The sequence below is a fragment of the Benincasa hispida genome, unplaced genomic scaffold (genome assembly GCF_009727055.1).
Source record: "Benincasa hispida cultivar B227 unplaced genomic scaffold, ASM972705v1 Contig740, whole genome shotgun sequence".
NCBI lineage: Eukaryota > Viridiplantae > Streptophyta > Magnoliopsida > Cucurbitales > Cucurbitaceae > Benincasa > Benincasa hispida.
In genome coordinates, this window is record NW_024065085.1 from 63,217 (window position 1) to 90,000 (window position 26,784).

At 35.1% G+C, this 26,784-nt stretch overlaps 1 protein-coding gene across 1 annotated transcript; it reads right to left on the bottom strand.

Annotated features, from left to right (window-relative positions):
- Positions 1-218: 218 nt before the first annotated feature.
- LOC120070004 (protein timeless homolog) lies at positions 219-10,550 on the bottom strand. The gene is made up of 20 exons (XM_039021852.1): positions 10,290-10,550; positions 10,004-10,156; positions 9,760-9,919; positions 9,260-9,578; positions 8,778-8,909; positions 8,503-8,692; positions 8,271-8,401; positions 7,635-7,841; positions 6,767-6,933; positions 5,321-5,399; positions 4,164-4,670; positions 3,712-4,079; positions 3,336-3,419; positions 3,127-3,225; positions 2,673-2,924; positions 2,481-2,549; positions 2,175-2,384; positions 1,653-1,766; positions 1,109-1,379; positions 219-600 (listed from the first exon to the last, which is right to left on the bottom strand). The coding sequence occupies exons 1-20, from the start codon at positions 10,390-10,392 to the stop codon at positions 559-561; spliced, it is 3,657 nt and encodes a 1,218-aa protein (XP_038877780.1). The 5' UTR covers positions 10,393-10,550; the 3' UTR covers positions 219-558.
- Positions 10,551-26,784: the final 16,234 nt, after the last annotated feature.

Genomic DNA, 26,784 nt, shown 5'->3' on the forward strand with positions numbered 1-26,784 from the left:
CTTATAATCACATTTATCGACATTCATCTTTCTTTTATAATATACTTACTTTAAAGACATTTTTGAGTTTTTACAAATTTGCTTAAGAAAACAAATCAATATTCATCAAATGGAATGGTACTATTATTATATTTGCAGTAATTTGCTAAGATTTTGAAAGTATTTTTTTAAAAAGAAAAAAATAAGTTGGTTGAAATAAAGTTTTTTAAAAACAAAAATGTAGGAATAAATTCATTAACTAATCATAATATTTACAACCTAATGCATAAGCATTAGCCTATGGCTATTGTTTCGACTCTGACAAGTGAAGCAACAAAAAGTAAAGAAAATGCACAACATCCCAGCAAAGCAATAACTTCCCATTCTAATCCCTACCATTATCCAAGCATTGCCTGCTCTATACAAGAAGTATAATGATAATGTACACAAAGCAAGCTGTACAATATGATCTCCAACTATCGGTTGTGCTCAACACAATTTGATTATTACCTAAAGAATGCTTCAGAAGAGAACATTTCTGTTAGATGGCAGCTTCCTCCACTCCAGCGTTATCGTCAACTACTCTTTGTTAGATGGTTGTAGCAAAGCAATGTCGATATCCTGTCATGTCAAGCCATTAAGCCTGAAGTCATCAACTTGTAATTTTGAATCGAACCAGACTTGAGCAACTGTTTAAAGTCAAAGAATCATCTTTGTCGTGACATCTATACATATAAGTCTTATTTGTGATAAATTCTAAGCAAAGCTGCTTAATTGAAAACTTTGAAATCCAAAGCTTTGTAGGCAAAAGAAGTTAATGTCAGTAGAAATGAGAGTCGGAAGAATCAGTTAAAACCATATGTGAAGAGGCAACTAATTAAATTAGTGGAGTTGTATATCACAAATTTGATGAGCGTGAGCAAGGTAAACATTCCTTGGTACTCATTAATTTAAACGAAGAAAGTCTTGCAACTTGTATCAATGTCTAAGGTCCAATTTTATGAAACAAGTCTAATCACATTCAAGGGTAAAAATAGATATCTGGAAGGATTAGGGGATAAGTATATGATATATAATTGCCCTCGAAGTAAAACAAATACAAAGAGAGAGAGAGAGAGAGAGAACAAACCTGGCCATTCCCGTCTGATTCTTCATCCTCAAAATCAACAATCCTAAACTTTCTTCTAGTTATGGCACTTGCACGATACGCACTGGGAGCCACTTCATCATCTGAATCTACAAACTCATCTTCCATGGCCTTTTGCATCAAATCATCCATACTGACGCTAGCTTCAGCATCCTTACCTTGACTTTCTGTAAAGTCATCCAAGTCAACATCATCTGAAGGTGCTTCATCAACCCCCATAGGTTCCAAGCTCGTGGCTCGGTTGCTATTCTCTCTGGAAATAGATAAAGTTTGAGTTAGCAGTTCATATTACTTAATGATATAAACGGAGTGAAAGGATTTACAAGGTCTTTTCCTTGGAGACCTGATAAAAAAAGGAGGATACACAAAAACAGCACAAGGATACACAAAATATACAAACTCGGCATGCTTAGACTCTTAATGATCTGGTAATGGTGATAATGACTAAATGGTTGCTAGATACAGGAAAATACTGTTTGATGTAGACTGTTGGATTGCAAAATAATTATTGTGGATAAAATCTTACATTTGCATGGACCTTCCAACAGCTACACCTTCAGATTCTTCATCAATTAATATGCTCCGTGTTGAAATGGAACTGAGCGTTTCAATTGACTTTGGAAGATGTTTCCCTTTTTTCCTGTACTCAAAAATTGCAATAGATAAATTGAAAGGAGTACATTAGAGAAGAATCACATGAGTTGATAATTTCAGTTTTACTAGTAATATCGCATATTAGCTTAAAAAATGAGTTGACATCCAAGATAATGTTATGGCTAGGATACCATAATAATGAAAACCAAAATAGAGGGGACAAAATAAAAAAAGAAATGATGAGAGAGAAAGAGAATACACTTAGAAGATGGTGATGGCACTGTATTGTGAAATGATGCCTGAATTTCTCTCTAACAGTCTATTAGAAGTTTATTTAAAGTAGTTGAAACTTTTTGACTCCCAACTAAGGACAGATTACAACCAACATTGGATTGTCACTCAAAATATGAGAACATCTGGACAGTAGATGGTCAAAGAAAGCATGTATACTCACCTATTTATTAATGAGAGCAATGTTTCATCATCACTTTCAGATTCCTCATCAATAACAGAATCATTGTGATCTCCATCACTTAACCTTCTCTTATGAGAAATATATAAACCCAACTGCTTGAGCTTTCGGGAAACTTGGGCAGGAGTGAATTTTTTATCAGCATCCAGCGCATTTGCAATCATAGAACTACATCTCCTATGGTCTTTAAACCTGTTAGAACGAGCACATTTGTTATGGATACATGAAAAACTAAAAAACATTGGACTACAATTTTAGCAAGAGCAAACAATCCAATCAAGAACTTACTGCTCATATAAAGCTCTAATCTTCTCTTCATGTTCTTTATCAAAAGCATGAACTCTTTTTCTAGTGAGCCTGTGCCATGAGAAAATAATATTAAGGAAAAACGACCAATCGTGACATATAGGACCTAAAGTCTAACATTGTACAGACATGGGCACATTCAATCATGCTATCAAAGGAAGGTCAAATACGTACGAAGGTTGATTCAATGAAGTTTTCCCGAAAACATTTGAGTTGATTAGACTATTTCTTTCTTCCCTATTGCTTCCTCCTTCAAGGTTTTCAGAAATAGCAAAAAAGGCTTCATCAGCATACTGCCTCTTCTTTCTTTGAGAAACTTTCAAACCCATCTGTCTAAGCTTATTGGAAACCTGGGCAGGCGAAACTTTGACATCATTATCAAGATTCTCGGCAATAAGTTTGCTACAGTTCCTGTCCTCCTTGAATCTGACACGTTTAAAAAAAATAATGTTTAGAATAATAATTCACTTCCATGAGCATGAAACGGTACAGTAGTTTTTGCAGTGGGATAATCCAAAACAACTGTGCAACGTGCAAATAATTGCCAGGGTCACTGGTCAATAAATATCAAAGGGAAAGGTATTAAATAACACTGCACAATAAGAGAACAAGTGAAATCAATGCATACTTCTCGTAAAGATCTTTAATTTTAGTCTCCAGTGCAGCATCAAGAACAAGTCTCTTTCTTTTAGGAAGCCTTTTGGATTTATCATCCGTAGACAGCTCACTGCAATAAATCACCAGATAGCTTAGGAGAAGCAAATTTCAAAATAATAATAATAATAATTTTTAAAAAATAATAAAAATGAAAAGCTAGTAGTTGTAAATTTAACGTACTTTTCATTGTGTTCTTTCCCGTCTATCTCATCATCCAAGGTGGTAGAATCAAGGCCTCTCTTGACTTCGTCAGACTTTGCTTCACTGTCAAGCATGAAAAGGTGATCTTTTCTATCACAGAACTTTTTTAGTAAAGAAACAAGCTTCCAATAAGACATTTGCTATCACAGAATTCTTTTGCAGTATTACCATTCAGTAAAAATCTTCTATCATTGAAAACTTGTGAAAACTAGTAAACTGAAAATATCACAATTTTCAATCTTTATACTCATGGTATCGGGATTCTACATTAGTCAACTTATCATCACTTTTATTCCAAAGAAAGATCGTTAAAAATTAAATGGATAGAATATTTTCATTCAGATCCAAGTCTTACCTATGAAATCCAAACTCGTTAGTGATCACAACATCAGCTTCATCTTCACCAAGTGCATCCGCTATGCTTCTGGGAGTCCAATGCTTGCCCGTCAATGAGCCATTTTCATCACCACCGGTAAAATTTTCCTCCCTACTTTCTTTCTTCCAACAGCCAAGCTCATGCACTAAGTACTCAGCGTCAATGTAATGGCATTCTTTTCGGGTCTTCCAAAACAGAATTTCAACAAAAAGAAGTGGCTGATTCTTTATCTTCCTTAGCATCTTTCTCACCAGACTTGTCAGGAAATCAACTATAGTTGCATGTTCCTTGCATGGACTTGACTTCTGTTTGGATAGAATGTCATAAAATGTGGGAAGGACAGATAACTGCAAAATAATAAAAAGATTAGGTTCGTATGCATGAAATCTTTTAAATAGTGGTTAGACAAAAGCAATAAATCAAATGTTAACCTGGTACAGCATTGGAGAAAGCTCCAAATCCTCAGTGATCCTCCGTAAAATGCATATTATGTAATGGTTTGTATTAGCAGCATTGCTCTTGTAAAACTTAAGCAACCAGCATATTTTCTGAATAATGTTGTTGTTGGCAAAAGTAGATACTAGACTTGATACTTTAAGATCAACCTCCACAATTCTATTTTGCTGTTCATCACTAGAAGAGTCGGCTGTGCTATAACCATCATTCAATTTTTTGTTGTCTCTCTGTGACAGACTGCCTTCAAAACTTCCCGTGTTTAAGTCTAGCAGTTCCGTTTCGTCGGCCTTACCAGTAATAGAAATCTCTTCTTCACCATCAGGACTCGTTTTTAAGTTACCATTTTCACCAACATCGACATCCATCGGTTGCTCATTATGGGTTATGGCAGTCTTATTCTCAGCTCCCTGATCTTCTGACTGTTTGTTGTCCTTATTATTTGCTGACTTTGCCTTTCTTCCCCTCCTTGATTTTTTGGAAACCTTAATACAAGAATTTCTTTAAGAAAGAGCACAAATAAATAATTTTCATGTCTAGGAATTTGAGAAAGTAGATAAAAAGACAACAACGCTAGGGAAGAGAGGCCAATTAATTTTGTGAACGAAGTGCTTAAGCCATCAGAGTTTTGGCTATCAATATTTAATAAAAAGAACAAAGTGCCTATGCCATAACAAACACAGTATTTGATATTATACAATAAAAGACTGTTAAAACCACAAGAAGATAGTCTCACCAATAATACAGTAAGCTTTCTTTTTATACTATTAAACCTACTCTATTCGCAATTTGTATCACCAAAAATCGTGCGAGTGAATACCAAATTCCCATAACTTAATGCTTGAATTGAAGAACGCCTGCTCAATGGCATAATAGAAATCATTTTTGAACAACAATAATTACCCAAAATATGCATATGACTGACTACTCAAACATGTACATGCATTGGCAGTATGCCTTGTGAGAAAAGAGCAGGATGCCTTTTCATTGAGATGAGACTAATTTAAATAACAGAACATCAGAGAAGATCTGTCCTTGCTGATACCAGGAGGAAAGCCAAAACAGTGAAAACAGGTTTCAAATACTGTAAAAGAAACCAAACCAAACCAGCAATTTAAGAATTATAGAGTATTACCCGAAGTGTTCCACGTGCTTGGAGGTTCTCCATAAGTTCTACCACTTTGTAGATCATCTCAACTAAATCTGCAAGATCACTGACCGGGAGAACTCACTAGTCAATAATTAATATATCTTTCTCCTAAATAAGAAATAGAAAACACGTCCGACTAATATCTTTAACCCTCCCTTTTATTAGGATTGCACCAAATTTAAATTAATCACAAAGCAAGTGTAATAACAAAATGATGAGAAGTGAATACTCAGAGACAAACTAAAATTTGGCTATATAAAAACTTCATAAAATCTGCTTCTATCACGAATAATCTGAGGTTACTTTCCAAACCATAAATTCCATATAATCTCTTTCATTGCATTTAGCCATAAAATCGTAGCTTTTCTTCCATGTTCAGAAACCGTTACCAATCCACACATATGAACACCTCCCTCCCTCCCTCTATATATATATATATATATATATAATGTACCCCAAGAAACTATAATATCAATACCATTTCAATCATCATGCACATTTCACAATTTCAATCAGTCCCAAATCCTATTGATCAAAAAAGTTTATGGTTCCTTTTCTGCTCCTTTCACACTGTCACGGGGTCGGAGTTCTTGCGCACATGGCGACCCGTGTGGCACCTTGACTGCTCCCTGACCAAGATGAGCCATCTATAACACCCTCGAGTTGGACTGGTTTTGCCCTCCCATGGGCTCATCAGGGGAGCGGGAATAGCGAACAAGTGGAGTACATACAACAGGCGTGTGCCTATTCCTAAGGGATCTTGATGGATGGGTGCATTGCCTTGGCACCACACTGGTCAGGAGCTATTCCCGCTCCCCTGATGAGCCCATGGGAGGGCGAAACCAGTCCAACTCGAGGGTGTTATAGATGGCTTACCTAGGTCAAGGAGCAGCTGAGGTGCCACATGGGGACACCATATATTATATATATAATGTACCCCAAGAAACTATAATAACAATACCATTTCAATCAGTCCCAAATCCTATAGATTAAAAAAGTTTTATGGTTCTTTTTCTGCTCCTTTCCATTAGATATTTATATATTTAAAAAAAATAAGAAACAACTTATTGATATGATAGAAAAAGAATAAATGTTCCGGAGATACAAACTTCTAAAGGGAGTGAATATAAAATAAAGGAAAAACTACAACTTCAAGAACATAGAAATATTTACAACCAAATAGAAACAGAAATCTTTCAGAGACCAAAGGATTCATCCAATATCCTTCCATGGAAACGCTTTGAAGATAAATTAAATATAAAGCTAATTGCCCTGTCTATAGTTGAGATCAGACATTGGACTTCCCAGAGACATTTTGCATTTGCAGTAAGCAAATTCCTTTCAACATGACTCAAAACTGAAAAGAATGTAAGAATGCAATCACATATGCATAGAACTGAAAACATCTTGGATCCATGTCAAGGAAAATACCTTTTGGCTTGTTTGTGAGTGTTGAATGATTTGAGCAAATTTAAGAGGAATTGAGTCATCCCTTGATCTGTCTGATCATAAAATAATTTGTAAAGTAGAATACGAGCTGTTTGAGGTTCCTTTGAATCTTCTGGCAATAATTTTAGCACCAAATCTAGCATGCAAATCTGTACAAGGATAACTCTTCATTATGCTGATGTGACATGACATCCTGATTCCAAAACATAGTATTCTTCAATTTGAAAATCAGATAAAAATTAATGTACTATATCATTATAAATATATTTTTAAAGGTAGCCAGATCTTCCAAATGCAAGCAAGTAATATTTTCTTTTAAAAGAAATCTTAAACGACTATAACCTCTAGCTCAGAAAATTTCTGAGACTTTAGCACAGCCCAATCGTAATTTTTACGATCCCTAATGTAACATTTCAGGAATATTTTTTATTTTTTGGGGTGCAAACTTATAAAATTTCACCTTCCTTTAGAATATTTAAACTATTCAAATGTAAACTCTTGGGTGCCATGTTTTCAAATATTTCTAAGACACGGCTGCCTACAATGTCGATGCCTATCCGTAATCCCAACACATTCTAGTAACTAGCATTGGTCGAATCAATATATTAAGGCCAAATGTTAAAGGGTCAAGAAACAATGCCAATTTTCAAATTAAGTGGGGATGAAAACTGTCTACATATATGTCTCTTTTTTTACAGCATTTACCATTACGTGTATGCATGAGCAGGAAAATATTAGAAACAAAGATAGGATCACAAATAGACCAAACTGGTAAGCTTAACTTCTTAACTGTTCACAATTAGTGAAACAGACAAATAAATTTATAGAATAGTGACAAGGAAGCAATCACCATATTTTTCATCAGAGAGCCAGCTGCAGACAGAAACTTAAAGTCATTAGTTTCCTTTAAGCCTTCAAATGCATAACGCCATTTTGTAACAACTAGCTGAAACATTGCCTCGTTCATTGTTGCTGCTATTGGGCCACACATGTTACCTTGGAAAAATGTGGAATCAGCATGTTCCATTTGAGCCTCAACAGTATCAGCTTCAATTATCTGTACCCAAGAAGAAAAAATGATACTGAGAAGTTCGTCCAAGATAAATTAAGTTGAAATGTAGTTACAATCTCCAACCCCTAAGATGAATAGCTCAAGCAGGATTAGGAAGAAAGAACTACATAGAATTATTAAAATTTTCACAAAAACATGTTGAGTGCAGCGTTATTAAAAAAAATCAAAATTGATAATAGTGCTAAGGCTGTGATACTTCACAAGTGACCTTTTCTCTATGAATGGAAAATACAAACAAAGAATGATACATCTAGCTGTTATCCGCCAATGACAAAATTGATCATTTACGACAATTTTGAAACGTAACACTGAGAATGTAAACCAAGGAATATGAAATTAATTGAACGTATGCAATCCATAGGCACCCAAGACAATTAAAGATGCGATTGCGAATATTTTAAATGTGATTCTCACCTTTGAAGTTGAGAACTTGTGATACTGAAAAGAAATAGCAAACTGTGCGACCTGAAAAAAAACAACCACATCGTTTTTCTGGATGGAATGATGTTCCTTTTCAATATCTTCATGCACCAACTGCATCAGAGCTGAAAACCATTGGAGTAATTAGGATTCTGCATCTTGGTGAAACGTATGTCAACAAGACCACTTAAAGAAGAAAGTGACAATAGAAATTTTTGAGACAAACCATTGTAGCCGCCTGAAAGAAACTGGTTGATAAAATCATGAAGTAACTGAAGAAGTTTGTTGTTTTTCGAAGTTAAACGCCCATGGTCCCATGCAATTTTTTTAACAGGACCTCGACAAACTTTAGGTGGTTTAAGGCTGGTACAAGAAGTCAAAGATGGTTTTCCTTTGAGTACTAACTTTGAACCATCCTGCCAGGAAAAAAACTCCATAATTAGTCAGGGCCTAAGATAAAAAGTTTTGACAACTGACGAGCATTAGCAGAACACTTTGTACCAAGGCATGCCGAGTAAAAGTTCCACTAAATTGAGAATGGCGGTTCAAATTGTGTAATCTAGAGAACTTTCTTCTATCTTCCTCCATCATAGACTTCAGACTATTGACAGAAGATACCGTTTCTACATTTTCCTGAGATGTATCCAAAATTCTAGTTAGAACAACAGAATATGGGTATTAACCAACAGGGTGAAAGATGATGTATAAACCATAAATGTTAAAATGTTGGTTATTACCTATATTTCACTTTTTACATGAAAACCATAATAATTAAGCCAATGTAGCTTGATTGATATATTAGCATACAGGTAAAAGGTAGCTTTATCTTACAGCAAAGTCTAGTTTTACTTTCTTGACTAGCTCGCTGCAATTTCTTGTCGTGAACATGATATTTTTCCTTTTTCTTTTCATTTTGCATTTTGTTGTTATTATTGCTATTATTATTATTTTGGATAAGAAGAGATGAAGAAAAGTAAATTAACCTCACTGCTGTTTTGAGGCACTTTCGCGATTAACTCCGGCTCCTGGCCCATAAATATGTAATAAAATATTTCCAAAAAGACTAATTTGTCTTGACAAAGATGGCTGCAAGAACCATCAATGTGTTGCGTCATCACTAATATTATGTCCATAACATTCTCCCGGAATAAAACTTCCAGAAATTTGTCTCTCAGCAATATTAACTGACAAGCAGATCCATCAGCCTTTTGCTGCAACGAGATTTCTTGAATAGCCAAAACATTTCGGAAGAGTGTTATAACCAGCTGCACCAATTTCCAGTCATCTTCTGAGAATGTTCCACTGTTTGTAGAAGACAAATCACAACTCAATCAAAGAGATATGATGGTCAACATGAACAATCAAAAGAAACGATAAAAGTTATGGTTGAAATTCACCAAGCTTCTGATAGCCACTGCTGGATATAAAGGCATAATAACAAACAAGATGAGATTAAACACAGATCACTTAGAGTCCCACTCACCAATCCAGATTTTCCAGTGGACTCTCCAAAAGTGAAACAATTATGGCAACAACATTACTACATGTAATTAAAGACTTCAAGCCCCATAAATACTCGATCTGTTGTGCAATGTCACTTGACGTGGGTTCAATAGGCATCGTGAGGAACACCAAAATCTTCACTGAAGGATTAAAGAAAACCAAAAGAAATGAGACTTTTCCGCCAAATAGTTAGCAATACAATCACTTAAAAACAAAATCACTACCTGCATTTAAGACAGCATTACGATCATCTTGACAGTATTCAATAATGGGTATCAGATCTTTACCCACAATGTTCCATTTACAAACTTGCTTAAAAACATCGCGAGTCTGCGGGTCATCTCGCCTCAAGAACCTTAGCAAATCCTTCAAATTATCTGAATAATAAATAACAACAACATAAATCAACAATCGGCCGCGTAATTTTTCAATTTGGGGAAACTAGAGCTTCATCCCTTCGAAATTTCTTCAAACAGAGATAGAACAAATTAGAGATATCAATTGGCGTACCTAAACAGTACTCGCTTTTGGAGTAACCGATCCGATTGCCGTAGTCATCCTCTTCGACGATTCCAATACCAGCGCAGATAACACATAGCCCATCTATCTCCATCTCTCGAGGAACAGTTCACTGAATTGGGATTTCAAGCATAGGAGCTTTGCAATGTAAGAGAGAATTGGACCCAAAGGAAAGACCGGATTGAGCTCGATGGGGAAAGTGATACCTCCGAGTTTTAGGGTTTCTTTGGCGCGAATCCGATTTGTGGATTTTCCCGCGCTGCAAACTAATAATAATAAGTTCACTTTCGAATTAAAATAATAATAATAATAATAAAAAGACATCGTAAATAACACTTTTGGATTTATCTTCTTTTTTTTTTTTTTTTCTTTAACGATAGGGATATTTCCTATTTAAAAATAGAGATGAAATATATTATTAGTCATTTTTTAGGTAAAAATACTATTTTGATCCACGTGTGGAGTTTGATCTTGATCAATGTACTTTTGATGTCTATTTTTAATTTTTATATTTCCAACAAATTTTAAATTTTATCTCTCAAACTTAATTTCTTTATTAAAATTTGTTAAGCATGTGATAAAAATGATGCTCGAATCTCCAAAATTTTATAGTGAAAATGTTAATAGATAATAAAATCTTTTCAAAAGTCAACAATAAATTAGTTGGAATTAAATTTAAGATAAAATTTGTTCTAAGAGATATTTTACTACGCCACAATGACAATCAATCAAAGGTCATCATCACTAAAAAGAATGAATTAAACCAAACACCTTATAGAGTTGACACTTACATAAGTTCTACATAAAAACAAAAGATATCACCTTAAAAGACAGAGAGATATTCTAGAAATCCTCAAGTCGCAATTCACCTCGCAGAGGATGAGATCCTATTGATCAAGTTGATGGCTTCCAAATAATCGGATTCAATCACAAGACAATTTACTCCCGCTCTTCTAGCCAAATGGAGACCACTCAAGATAGCTAAAAGCTTGACTAAGGGAGCATCATAAGAGACAAGTTGATGATTTAGGGCAATCATATTCAAATTACCTTCCCAATCTCTCGAAATAGCACTACGACCAATCGATGGATGGATCAGAGACCATGTTGCATCCACATTTTATTTCAAAAATCCAATATTCGAAGGACTCCATTTTTGTGGCAACAAGATTCTTCGATCATCAACAGAATTTGCGCAATCTGACTTTGAAACAGTGTACTTCTTCTTTATATCTTATAATCCGTTGGCTAGTAAACTCAACATTAGTTACAATCAATCCATGAATGATTTTATTTTTATCAAAATAGAGAGTCCAACAATAAATCACAATTAAATCAAGCTCCTCAAGCGCACAATTATTATTGAGATCCACCCATCGATCCACAAAACAAGAATAATTTGTCAGAGGAAACTTCTTTTTCCGAATTCGACTCCAAATTTGAATAACTCTAGAACAAGAGAACAAGATATGGTCAATTGATCATGGTGAGTTGGAACAAATCGAACAAACAAGTACAATATGGAAACCTTGAACAAACAGGTACAACATGGAAACCTTCTTTTAAGAGATTTTCCTTGTTGGAATGAAATTATGGAAAACTTTCCAAATAAAGATTTAGATTTTATTCGGAGTGTTCAATCTCCATAATCTATTCCAATTCCTTGACATATTCTAAAAATGGCAAATGAAATTGAAATGATAGCTAATGTATAAGAATTGAAATATCTCAACGATATCTCTTACTATATTGAAATTATTATAAATAGCACTCTCAATTTTTTTTCCTTTTGTAAAGGTATTGTAATTAAAGTGTGAGATGGGAGAATCGAATTTCTAACTTCGAAATCGATAACACGAACACTATGCCAATTGAGCTACGCTCAAGTTGGTACGCTGTGTTGGCCACGAGACTACGAGAACAGATAGGAAAAGAAATTAAGAGAGAGACAATAATTATGAGAAGAATCCACATGATATCCATCATATATATACACACACAAATTGAACATGCTACCAGTTGAGTTCTACTTCTACATTTAATTAATTTTTTCTGTTTACTTTCTTTTATTATTTATTTGTTGACTTGTTTAGGCTCTATCTAATACTATTTTGATTTTAATTTAAAATTAAACTTATAAGCCTAAGTTTCATCTATCGATTTCTTATTTAAAAATTTTAAATTATTATTATTTTACCATGTAATAAATGAAGGAGACTATATGTCTCCTATTTTTGTGTAGCCCATCAGTTTAACAAGAAATTTTGACATTTGTAAAAAAAATAAATTATTATTATTGTTTTGCTAGGTAATAAGTAGAGGGGACTATATGAGAATAGGAAGGCAACTTTGGTGACCATCACGAACTCTTATGGCAATCATTTATTGTTTCTCGTATTTTTCCTAACATTTTATCTTATTTTACAGTTTAAATATAATTTAATTATGTAATATAAAAAATATGTTAAATTATAAAACATTTACATTATCAAATATACACAAGTCTCGATGCAAAATTAATAACTATCATATAATTATTTCTATCATTCATATGTTGCTAATCTGGAATATTATTTCTTACTCATTTCATTTGTCTTAAATGATGTTAACTCAAATATGATCCGATTATATTATTATGTAAATGTTGTGGTTGTAAAATATCAAAGTGAACCTAATTAATGTCTTAGTAAACAAATTTTTTATATTACAAAATTCTAATAAGTTTCGAATGTACTAAAAATAATAATTTTAAATTTAAAATAATATATAAACATGTATATTGCAAAATCTAAAATGAAAAATTAAGAGATATTTAAATTTTGCATATTAAAAATTTGCAATTTGAAAATCAAAATAATATATAAATTTAAATATTGAAAATTTTAAAAATTTAAAATTAAATCAAACATATAAATTTAAAAAATAATATAAAAATAAATATAAAAGAAAGAAAAAATATAAAAGAACAAAAATATAAAAAGGGAAAGAAATGTAAAAGATATATAGTCAAATAATATAGAAAAGAATTAAATATTTTTTAAAAAAAAATAAAAAACAAACAAACAAAATTGTATTCCTTGAGAATCGAAACTAAAACAAGAAATGGGAGCAAATATCAAAATATGTCGGTTTCTTAAAAAAAATTAGAAACAGAAACAAAAAACGAGAAACGAGAATGTTATCAAACGGGTCCTTAAAAACTATATATCAAACGGACCTTAGTTATTATTATTTCATTTAATTATCAAACTTTCTGTCTGAGCCTTTTTTCTTGATTACATTAATGATCTTCGTTAACTTTTTATACTTTGTATATTTGATTTAACCATTACATTTACTTGGTTGTTTGTAGTTGATGAGTCAAACACAATACAATCAATTAGATTTGGACGATATCTCAAAATTAAGGTATTATGAATACTTCAATTGGACAATATATATAATGCATGATTGTTTGTTTGTTTTTTTAATAAGAAATTAAACTAAGTGATAGAAACAGAATCAGAAGATGCACTACAATATCTCAACTAGATTTGAAGCATCAATTAGCCGCAATAATTGTTATGTCTTCTAAAACTGTATGTCTTGAATTAAATTTAGAGCAACATATGAGAGCTTCCAGATTGGAAAGCAACATATAATGCATGTTTGTTATATCATAATATGCATAAATAGTCGATTTTTGTTATAGTTATGAATTATAAGATACGATTTCAATTTTGTAAGGTTAGGCAATACACACACTTTCAAGATACCTACTACTTTAGTCTTCATATTTTCTTATTGTAGTTCATTTTTTAGTTTCTCCGCTTTCAATTTTAGTTTATTTTGGTCAATGTACTTTCTAAATGTTTATTTTGTTTATGGTACTAAATTTGTGATTACATTTTTTTAAAAGATTTAGTGAGTGTCTAAATGTAGTGTTATGCTAAAATTTTGATTGGAAAAAAAGACGTAAAAATATAAATTAAAGGACAAAAAATCATCGCCTTTTGAAGTATAGAAATTAAAATGAATATTTTGAAAATAGCAGAGCCAAAATGAACAAAAGTTGAAAGTACATGAATAACAAAAAAAATAATAATTGTAACGACCCGACCCCCTAGGACTCAAGCTAGGCCGTTACTAAACACATGCATGCATGGAACTTAAAACAACACCATTTTATAGTGAAGTAAATGCTAAATAAATAAGGTAAATTCAAAAGACCTCTATTAAATTCAAATATTAAAAACAAGTGATAAGGTACCCATAAATCATAAATGAAAATAAATACGTCTAAAAACAAATCTTAACAATAAGTTTCAAACATCAAAACTGAAAGAAAAAAAAACATGAAAAGAAATCTAAATATCATGGGCGGAAGCATAAAACTGGTCCTAGTGGCTCGATCATAGATTCCGCTTGTCATTCGCCAGCGCGTCCATGCTCTTACTTGAAACATCAACATGAGAAAAGATGAGTATAAAATACTCAGTAAGTAACCTCATTACTAGGGTTAAGCTAGGCATCTATGTCCTCTAAATGCCTACCTGATCTAGTGGGACGTAAGCACTCCCCTAGTCCTCATGGGACACATACATACATGAATAACCTAACTTCATCCTACTGTAGTTAAGTATACCCACTACCTCTAGTAAGTCCCCTAGGACCCATAACCTTTGATGAATCTCGAAGGAAACACCACCTCTAGTGAATCCCGAAGGAAACACAACCTTTGGTGGATCCCGAAGGAAACCACCATCTCTAGTGAATCCCGAAGGAAACACAACCTCCTTTGGTGGATCCCAAAGGAAACCATCACCTCTAGTGAATCTCGAAGGACAAACAACCTCTGGTAAATTCTGAAGGAAAGCACCACCTCTAGTAAATCTCGAAGGACATACAACCTCTAGTGGGCATCTAACTAACAGTGAGGATACTATCACGAATACATCATCACAAGTATCTTAACATAGTTCTATAACATACATATACACATAGTTCTATAACATACATATACATCTCATCATCATAGTCCCATAACATACATATACATCTCATCATCCTCAAATCAAATAGAATCTCATAGAATAATAATAGACTGAAATCATGCTAGCATTCAGATATCTCTATATGCATCTAGTCTTTTAAATCCTCATATCAGCAAGACATACATAAACATCAATCCATCATCAAATGCTCAGTAAATCATAACTACATTGCCTAGCACGTGGGCAGTTCTAGTAGTAAGATTACTTACCTTAATCGAAAATCCATAGATAAAATCAGACAACCAAACGATGATAGCGACTTGGAGTAACGACCCTAACATACAAATACAACCATGCATATTGATCAAAACTTGATCAACAAAATGACCCTAAATCTCCAACGACACTAAATCATGCATATTGACCAAAGCTTATGCTAAAGAAACAAAATAAATTTCCTTTTAATCTATTATAAATATGTTAAATTAAGTGTAATGTAGAGGCCCAAGCTTAGTGCCTTAAAGACAACAATTCACCCCATGTGTGTCACTCTACATGTTACCCATGTGTCTCGTATCTACACATTATTAGTGTCCATGTAAAGCCACCTCCTACTCGCCATTTTGCATATAAATAGAGGCATTGGTGGATCTTGAGAGAATACATACATTGGTGAAACTTTCATAAATTTTTGGAGAAAGTGGAGTTGGAGGAATTTCATATTTTCATAATTTTTTTGTTATTTTATTTATTTATATATTATGTTTTATTTATTTTAGTATTATATTTCTCGATATTCGTATTCTCATTGTGCCTCATTTTTACAATACATTAACAACACAGGCATCTTTCATTTCATCCACTGAAGCTAGGTCCAAAAGGTATGTCGTTTTTTCCCTCTTCGTTATAATTAATAAATTAAATGTTATTTTACATATTTAGTACATATTAAATTTATAATATAAATACAATGTTTTGTGATAGTGTTGCCATGAAAAATCTTACGAAATTAGAATTTGCAACCATTGACATTAATGGCAATAGTTATTTGTCATGGGTGCTCGATGTCGAAATCCAACTGGATGCTATGAACCTTGGGGAAACAATTAAAGAAAAAAATATGATATCTAGTTAGGACAAAGCAAAGTCTATGATTTTCCTTCATCATCATTGAAGGGATTAAATCCTAAAGTAGAAGCGTTTTAACACTATGTCTCTAAATTAAGATTAGAAAATAACATAATTGATTTCTCAGAGAAATAAAGGTTAAGCATTCAAAAACTACAGTATAGAAAAGTTACTTTTAAAGACCAATTCTTCAATAAAAAATTCTCTGCATGATCTTTGAAGACCAATTCTTCAACAAACACCACCATTAGGCTACCATACTATGTCTCAGGGAAGAATAACTGATGGTGGGATCCAAAATGGTAGGAAAATTCTTCTTAAAATTTTAGAGAGAATGCAAAAAGAATTTTAATTGTTAGAGAGTGATTGGTGATCCAACATAAAAAAACCTTATGCATTTCTGTGTTTTTAATGTAGAAACTAACGTGAGGGGAAAGTAACCCCATAACCGCACTCTCCACTCCCCTGCATAACTGTAAGGGAGTTAATTTATTTTAACTAATTAATTAATTTAATTAATATATATACATATTTAACATATAATAAATAATTAAAAATATATATTAATTAATCAATATAAATACCACGTATTTATTTAATCATGCATTTAAATCATATAAAAATGCATATCTCCCTTTTAGACTATAGTTTTAATATGAATCCAATTAATATTAAATTTTACTATATGAATCCAATTCATATTAATTTAATATTTGAATCTTATACAAATATTATTCTCTCGTGTCACATAATAATTATAAATCATATTCATAATTAACTATATGGTATAATGTATCATTAATCCTTATAAATATAAAATTTCCTAAAATAATTTGAACAATTCAAATTATTCCAAAAAATAATTTATCCTTGTTTTACTCTTTAGTGGGCTAGCAGGGGACCTAATGGACCTACAGATTAGAAGTTCCAATGATTCAAAATTAAATTAGTCAAACTCTTTAATTGATATAATCAATATTCATTAACTGTGTGTCACTCAACTAAAGACTCACAACTACACTCTTTGCACTGTAGATATATTTCTATGTTCATAGATATGACCAGTAATCAATAAGTCTATCCATCACGAATTGCTCATAATTACAACTGGGTCAAAATTACTGTTTTACCTCTGTAATTACATATTTCTTCTTATGTCCCATCGATCTTCTAATGAACAACCTATTTATGATCCTACCATAAACAAATTTTTCTCGAGCCAATGAGAGGGAAGGACCCCTTATTCAAGACCTGGAGTCAGCATTAAGAGAGCAATTCATCTACTTTCTCTGAAAGTAGGAAGGAGCGAATTCCATCTTGTGAAATTATGTTCCTAGCTCCCTACTTAGACAAATCCTCAAAATAGTAGGCTTATTGAGTCGACAACACGGGTCACTCTTATCCATACAAATCAAAAGATTGCCTTCATAGACAAGAGTCCATAACTCACTCTAGATTGAAATTGAGTTATCTACGGTCATCCTATGAAATGTTAGTCTCTTCAATCAATGGTGTTATAAAAAGAGAAAAAAATATTTCTTAGTCCGATCTTATACAAACTCTTTGTACAGGATACCTCCACTCACATGTCTCTACATGAACGATTTGGATCAAATCGTTTGTAACACTTACAAAGTGGGTCGTATTCGCAGTGTCACTAGGATAAGGCACCTAACTTTATCCATATACTACAGACATTTTAGGTTATTATTTGAACATGATCCACTTGTATGTCTACTACATACCGTTCAAGTTACATAAAATAACTTTGGAACTTAGTTTATTGGATTGAGTTAATGCATTCTAAATGTGGAATAAAATTTTTCTTATTTTATTAAATAAATCATTTGTATTTACAAATTACAAACTACAAGATTCACAAGATTTAGGACATATCCAACAATCTCCCACTTGTCCTAAAGCGAGTGGGGTGTACGTTCAATTACAATAAACTAGGGCATGCCCTATATCTCATGATCATCTCTAAGAAGGATTGAAAATAGAGTATCTTACAATTAAAGTGAAGGAACTCTTATTCAAGAGTACCTATGAGTGGAAGCGGATCTTTCCAATTCATTATGACAGAATTTCCACATATACACTCAAACATACAAATATGCATTCATAAAGCTGAATTACTGGCATGCTTAAAGGAACAATAAATAAGAGAGAGATCATACCAATTGAAGACTTTTCTTCACAGCAAATCTCGCTTTCTCTGGAACGGCAAGCTATCGTTTAGCAAATTCCAATCGTCCACCTCGAATAGTCTCCACACGAACAGACGGAAACGGGGACGACACCACCACTCAGAGCCCTAGTATTCTCGGAGTGAGAATCCAAAGGGTGGGCTTTGTTCAGATTTGGTAGAGAGAAGGAGGTAAAGAGATTGTATACAAGATCAAGCAAGCGGGAAAAAGACTCATCTATCGTATAGACAAAATGCTTGATCGTTTAGGTGAAGTATACGATCGTGTAGGAAATGGTAAGCGATTGATCGTGTAGGAAAAGCTAAGCGATCGTCTATATGATCGTTTAGTAAAGCTCGAGCGCTAAACTATCGCTTGGTAAAAGGTAAGTGATCATTTAGTAAATAGCGTGCACGGATGTAAGTGTTAAGCAATCGCTCAACATTATTGTATCGGTAAGCGATCGTTCAGCACTATCGTATAGGCTCTGGTTTTTAGTAAGCGATGACACACTTCAATACTATGTTCGCGTATACAATGCTTAACACACCGTGAGTTATTTAAGCACCTCAAAGTGATTCTTCATCTTACTCTACCGTTATGAAAACAGAAGAGATATCGACCAATTATCCCTTAACCGTCCAATTAATAGACAATAAATATAATCATATTATATTCATAACCTATGGATTAATATCATATATTAACCATAATGTTTTCCCTCTACTAGATATAAAATATATTTATATTCAACTTCCTCCAAATTAATGTATTTCATACATAAAATTAATTATATCATATATAATTAACTAGTTCAATATCATATATAATCGAACTCCCTCTCGTCAATTTGAACATTTCAAATTGACCCAAAAACTGATTCTCGACTTTTATCCAAGTTACCAAGGGGACCTTATTGACCTATAGCTCGAATCTCCAACGGCACGTAAATAACTGACTAAACTCTTTAGCCACGACATCCACCATCCGTTAACTGCCAGGCATTCCACTAAAGACCGATAGTTGAACTCTTCTTACTATAGATATATTTCTATGTCCATTAGATATAACCAATTATCAGTACAATAACCCTTTACAGATGCTCGTAAGTACAGCTGGGTCAATTTATCGTTTTGCCCCTATAGTTACATCTTACTTCTTAAGTACCACTAGTCCCTTTAATGAACAATACAACATAGTCATACTATGTGCGAACTGAAGGATCTCTTAATGAAGAGTTCGATGAGCGCGTTCGGATCGCTATACATTCAAATGCATAGTTATGCAAACAAGCAGTAATTAACGGCATGTTGAACAAAAAAATAACAAAGGAGAGAGTTTTCATACCAGTTGAAGACGCTATTCAAGCTATGGAACTTAACGAGCGGAAGACCTCTACCTGATCAACCAACGCCCAGCAGATGCGTCGACTACGGCAGCACAAACAACCGCAAACATACGAGCGCAATGGGGACGACACCATTAGAACCCTAGGTATTCTCGGAGTGAGAACCCAAAGCCTGGTCTTTGGTGAGTTTGGTAGAGGTAGAAGGAAGAACCGATCATATAGGCGAAGCAAGTGGGAGAGAAAAAGAAGCTATCACATAGCAAGATGCTTATCGCTTAGAAGAAACTATACAATCGTGTAGATTTTACAGAACGATCGTTTAGAAAAAAGGTGGGTGATCGTTTAGCAAACACGACACACTAATACGACCGTTTTAGAATAATGTGCGATCGTTTAGGCGCGAGATATGCGATCGTTTAGGCGTTGAGCGACTATCATATAGGCTCTCGACTTTAAATGATCTTTTACGTTTCCACACCAACGTAAAGTAGAAGGTGTAGACTTCATTCCTAAGGTCGAACCTTTATGGAACGTCCTTGAGGATGAAGCAACATTTGCCTCACCCTTCTTCCTCTTCTTACTTTTCAGTAAAGATTGGTAGGTATGCAACTCGTTAAGGAGAGTTGTAAGGATACAGGATTATGCTAACCTGGCTGCCCTCATCGATGGTAGACCAATTCAACTCCACCACATTAAAGTGGACCATCATGTTAAGCACATGTTCACGAACAAAGATGTCATCTTCTATTTTGGAGTTGAATATGTATTTAAGTGCCTCATGCATAAACTGTTCAGACGGTTGTCCAAACATCTCCCGCAGGGACTCCATGATCTTATGTGCTGAGACCATAGGCTCATGTTTCTTGGCCAAGAATTCAGAAAGGCTTGCCAAGATGTAGGCTCGGGCCTTCTCATTCACCCTTGTCCATCACTCGTATGCCTCTCGAACATTTCGAGTGACATTAGAAGCTGGAATAGAAGGACAAGCCTCCATGAGAGCGAACATGAGATCTTCGATGATCAGAATCGTCGTGATCATATGTTCCCATGTTGCAAAATAATCGCCAGATAGTTTTTTGGCGCTTAACAAAGCCAACGTGGCTGTTGCCATTTTGAAAATGAGTTGTTGCTGAAAATACTAACAAGACTTTATTAGATTTTGCTAAATCACTTTTAAACCAATCAGTTTTGCAAAACAGTTTCAAGTACCCTAAGTGAAAGACTTCTATTTTACAATGATGCCCTAGTGAGGTAGGAAAAACGTCATCGGTGGGGTGATCAGTTGCCCTTTCGCTGGGATGAGACATTCTCAACCATTAGGCAGAACCAACTCTTAGAACTGAACCTGATAGCCACCATTTTTCGGTCCAGAACTGTTAACCTTTAACAATTTCGCATAAGTGTGACCCCTCGCTTTCGGTGCAGAGTCCCGCCATAATGAGCCCACCGTAGGGAAGAAGCAGATTAGGACAAGTGACTAAGTTACCTTATCCTCTTACATGAGATCTAATAAAGAAACGCGCAAAACTGCCATTCTTTAGGGGGACATTCCCAGGGTGCTTCGAGGCGATGCGCAGTAACTTTATTCAACCTAACGAGGGAGACCGAGGGATATGCTGTCGCACTTCCCACTCCTACTTACTATGAACACTCTCTCCATCCACCTTGATATTGACCTACCCAAACACCATCCATTAGAGGGACACGCCAAAGGTGCCGCGAGGCCGAGGGTAGATCTCACGGTGTGGACTATTTAGGAGAAACGTGAAAGGTTTAAGTGAAGCATTTTATGCCCCAAGTATTTCCCACTGAATGTTCTACCTAGGGTTCATTAACCTAGACAATCCGGCTACTGATTTTAGTCTAAGTCGTCTTTTTAAACTCTGCTCATAAACAACGTTTGTGTATGAAAAATGAATAAGTTCAAGTAGTCACATTTAAACACTTTAATGGACTGTCCTTAACTTGCATGCATGTATCAAATCTATCTAATTCACCTTTCCAGGTAAGTTCCCAGGTAGGGGTGTTATGTTTCCGTCAACTTAAATACCCTAGCCTAGACAGAACCTGCCTTAGACAAAAGGTCCCTTATAGATAGATTTTCTACACTTTAATCTTTTATTAGCCAATTTAATCTTATTAAACTGATTAAAAGATTAAAGCCTTAGGGTTGCTAATCATATTAGAACCGTGATCTTAGGTCTATGTGAACCAAGTTTTAAACACTTTAAAACCATAAATTAAACCTAAGTGAGCATGCATATCTTTCTTATTTCTTTTAGTTCTAATTTCCCTTTAACTTTTAAAAAGAAACAATTAAAAACCATTGCGAATAACGAGGTGTTATAAAAATTATAAAGTAACCAATGTGTCATGCTTTATGCAATGCCCGGTCATTACTATATATAACTTTTATATAACGCGTAATAACCAAGCAAACATGTTATCATTCACCCTTATACTATAACAATTATAATATAAAGATGATGCATATCAATGCTTTTTATGCATGTATTAATAACTTTTATATTATATGATGCATGAGCATGCTCTTACATAATTAAATCATGCTTCTCTGAATTATAACAATTACAATAAAGAGATGATGCATGACCGATGCATAACCTAAAGTGGGATTTACTATGTGTGCATACTATATAACATATTAAAAACATACATCGCATGTATTAAATAAATGATTAATAGACTGGGGTGAGCCTTTACAAAAATCAGAATGAAATAACCCTATCTCTTACATTTTCATCGAACAAACCGGTTCACAGGAGAACCGGGTCTTGAACTGCTAGAAGGACTCCATCGTGTAGTAAACGCCTGATAATGGGCAGAAATGCACGTTATTATAGTGCTAAGTTCTTAAACAATGTTGGATTGCGTTGATGAAATATGTTAAATTGCGTCCATTAAACATAAATTCTATAAAGTTGCGGTCGCATGCGTTCAGCGCATTAGAACAGTTGATCTTTATATTTTTGTGTAGGATATGCGTTAATGTAATGCAAAGATTGCGATCATAAAAGTTCATTGGTGGAACGCAACTTCACCGTAAGGCTTTGCGTTGATCGAGCTTGCAAACATTCGCCTTATAAGGATCACCGCAACTTGGTCAGCGCAACATGGTGGGCGCATCCGGGTGAAAGGATAATTAAGAGCGATGGGACAGAAAGCTGATGACAGTCGAATCCACAATTTAAGTTGATAGCCGATAAGCGTCACAAAGTACATTCAGCTTTATCGGTGACAATTATCCGGCGCATCAGTCAAGAATTAAAGTTGTCCCATCTGTACAACCAGGAGAGAGAAGCCGCCTTTCACCATGGATGCTCTATAAATACCAAGTGCATTCTTCAGAAAAGGGGTTCACCACTTTTACAATCTTTCGTTCCACAAGTTCACGCCTCTGTCCACAGTTTTCTTTTATTTTAAGGCGGACGCGAGGAAGAAAGTCGTGCCGGTAGATCATTTCTATAAGCTTTGGAGAACGCCGGAAGCTTTAAGAAATAGAGAGGGCTGATGCCTGCGGAAGCGGAACATTTTAGAACATAATAGAAATTTTAGTGTAAAAAGCCTCGGCCAACCAGGAATTGCTACCAGGCTCCTCTACCTTTACTTTCCATTGTCATTTTGTACTCAACTCATTTATAAAAATGGAATTTTCAACTTATGTTCACATCAGTGACTTTCCAATTGGCCAACAGATCTCTGGTCCATTTAGAAGGTAAGGTGAAGGATGTGTTGATAATGATTGACAAATTTATTTCTGCTAGCTAACTTCATCATTCTGACTATGAGGCCGACAAAGATGTGCCCATCCATTTTGGGGTGACCTTTTCTATCAACGGGTCGTGCTCAAATTGATGTGCACAAGGGGGAAATTACTCTGAGTATCAACAGACAGAAGCTCAAATTTAATATAATTCGTTCCATGAAATTTTCGGATGAAGAAGACCTGCAAGATTCTGATGATGACCTGAATTTGATTGAAGAAGAAAAGTCTGATGAAGAGTATGAAGAGGATGTCAGCGCATCCGTGGCTGCCTGCAATGCGATCGTAGCAAAAACAAACAAGGAAGATGAAATGATCGCAAAGCAAGAAGTGGAGCCAAAAGAAGAACGAAAAATAGCGCAACCTTCCTTGGTGGAACCACCAACACTTGAATTAAAAACCCTACCAACCCATTTGAAGTACACATTTTTGGGGCATGATGAAAAGCTGCCAGTTATTATCTCCTCTACGCTCAACAAAGACCAGGAGAATGCGTTGATGAGCATTCTCAAGAAACATGTGCGAGTAATTGGCTGGATGCTCGCTAACATTAGAAGAATTAGCCCCGCGTACTGCATGCACCACATTCGTCTTGAAGACGACTACAAAGCAACAATTGAAAATCAACGCAGACTTAACCCTACGATGAAGGAGGTCGTCAAGAAGGAGATTATCAAATGGCTAGATGCGAGCATCATCTATCCCATAGCAGATAACATGTGGGTCAGCCCCGTGTAATGTGTGCCGAAGAAGGGCGGAATGACGGTAGTCCCAAATGAGAACAACGAATTAATACCGCAAAGGACCATCACTGGATGACGCATATGCATGGACTACCACAAATTGAATGCATCCATAAAGAAAGATCATTTCCCTCTGCCATTCATTGATCAAATGCTGGACAGACTAGTAGGGAATGATTTTTACTACTTCTTGGATGGGTATGTCGGATACAATCAAATCATGATAGCTCTTGAAGATCAAGACAAGACCATATTCACCTGCCCATATGAGACCTTTATTTTTCGCCACATGCCATTTGGCCTCTGCAATACATTGAGCACGTTCTAAAGGTGCATGATGGCGATCTTTTTAGATTATCTCGAGGATTCAGTGGAAATATTTATGGATGACTTATCTGTTTATGGGAACACTTATGAGGTCTGCCTAGCCAACTTAGAGAAAATTATGAAGAGATGTGAAGAGATGAACCTGGTGCTCAACTGGGAAAAATATCATTTCATGGTCAAGGAGGGTATAGTGTTGGGACATAAAGTCTTCCGGGATGGGTTGGAGGTGGACAAAGCAAAGATCGACGCAATTGAAAAGCTTCCACCTTCAACCAGCGTGAAGGCTATGTGAAGCTTCTTGGGGCATATTGGATTCTATAGACGATTTGTCAAGGACTTTTCTAAGAAAGCACGACCACTGAGTGTGTTGCTAGAGGCTGACAGGAAATTTGAGTTCGACAACAACTGCCTCAACGCATTCAGAGTCTTAAAAGATGCGCTGATTACCGCGCCCGTACTAATTGCGCCGGGCTGGACACTGCCATTTGAAATCATGTGCAACACAAACGGGTATGCAATGGGAGCAGCTTTAGCGCAAAAGAGAAATTTTTTTGTGTAGAATATGCGTTAACACAATGCAAAGATTGCGATCATAGGAGTTCATTGGTGGAGCGCAACTTCATCGCAAGACTTTGCATTGATCGAGCTCGCAAACATTCGCCCGAGAAGGATCGCCGCAACTTGATCAGCGCAACATGGTGGGCGTATCCGGGTGAAAGGATAATTACGAGTGATGGGACAGAAAGCTGATGACAGTCGAATCCAAATTAAGTTGACAGCCGATAACGGTCACAAAGTACATTCAGCTTTATCGATGACAATTATCCGGCGCATCAGTCAAGAATTAAAGTTGTCCCATCTGTACAACCAGGAGAGAGAAGCCGCCTTTCATTATGGATGCTCTATAAATACCAAGTGCATTCTTCAGAAAAGGGGTTCACCACTTTTACAATCTTTTGTTCCACAAGTTCACGCCTCTGTCCATAGTTTTCTTTCATTTTAAGGCTGATGCGAGGAAGAAAGTCGTGTCGGTAGATCCTTCTGATAAGCTTGGGAGAGCGCCGGAAGCTTCAAGAACAGAGAGAGGGCTGATGCTTGCAGAAGCGGGAACATCTTTAGAACAGAATAGAGATTTCAGTGTAAAAAGCCTCGACTAGCAAGGAATTGCTACCTGGCTCTCTACCTTTACTTTCCATTGTCATTTTGTACTCAACTCATTTATAAAAATGGAATTTCCTTCTCTATATTCGTTCATTCTCTATTATTCACGCATGAGTAGCTAAATTAGTTGAATGAGTTGAGAAGCATTTAGCTAGCACAACTAAGGAATCTTCATTCTTTGCGATTATCTTGTTTATGTATGCTTCATTCATCCATTAGAGATACTCGGAAGGGTAGTCTAAGGACAGGATCTAGACTTGGGAATGTCAGGTTAGAATCTAGGTTCGGAAGAACCAGATTAGAATGCATAAACGAGAGATAGGCGCTTAGGAATGAGCACTATTTGTTATCAGTGCATCGCATGCATTTTAGAAATAAGATATGATTGTATGCGGTCACCTTGCTTTCATGCATTTTGCATCAACGCATAGGACAAGAGTAGAGACTTAGGAATAAGCTATATGGACACTTTGCATTCAACACATGCGTCCTAGACTTAGGAGTATCGCATTTACATTGGAAAATGACTTGTTGTGCATGGTTGTAACATGATCGCATAGTCTGACGTATTCCCAAGTAACGCTAGCTAAAGATCTTCTCAACCCGTTCATCGCATATTCATTGCATCTATCAACGCAATTGTCTTTCTCAAATCCGCCGCCTTTATTTATTTCTTTTTCATCAACGCAAACAACAAACCCAACACTTATTTATTTACTTGGTTACCACAAAGTTTTCATAAAAATTGCCAACGTAATCTAGTTTCACAAGTCCCTGTGTTCGACCCTGGACTTACCAGGAAACTCAGAGAAATTTACACTTGGATTCCGCTG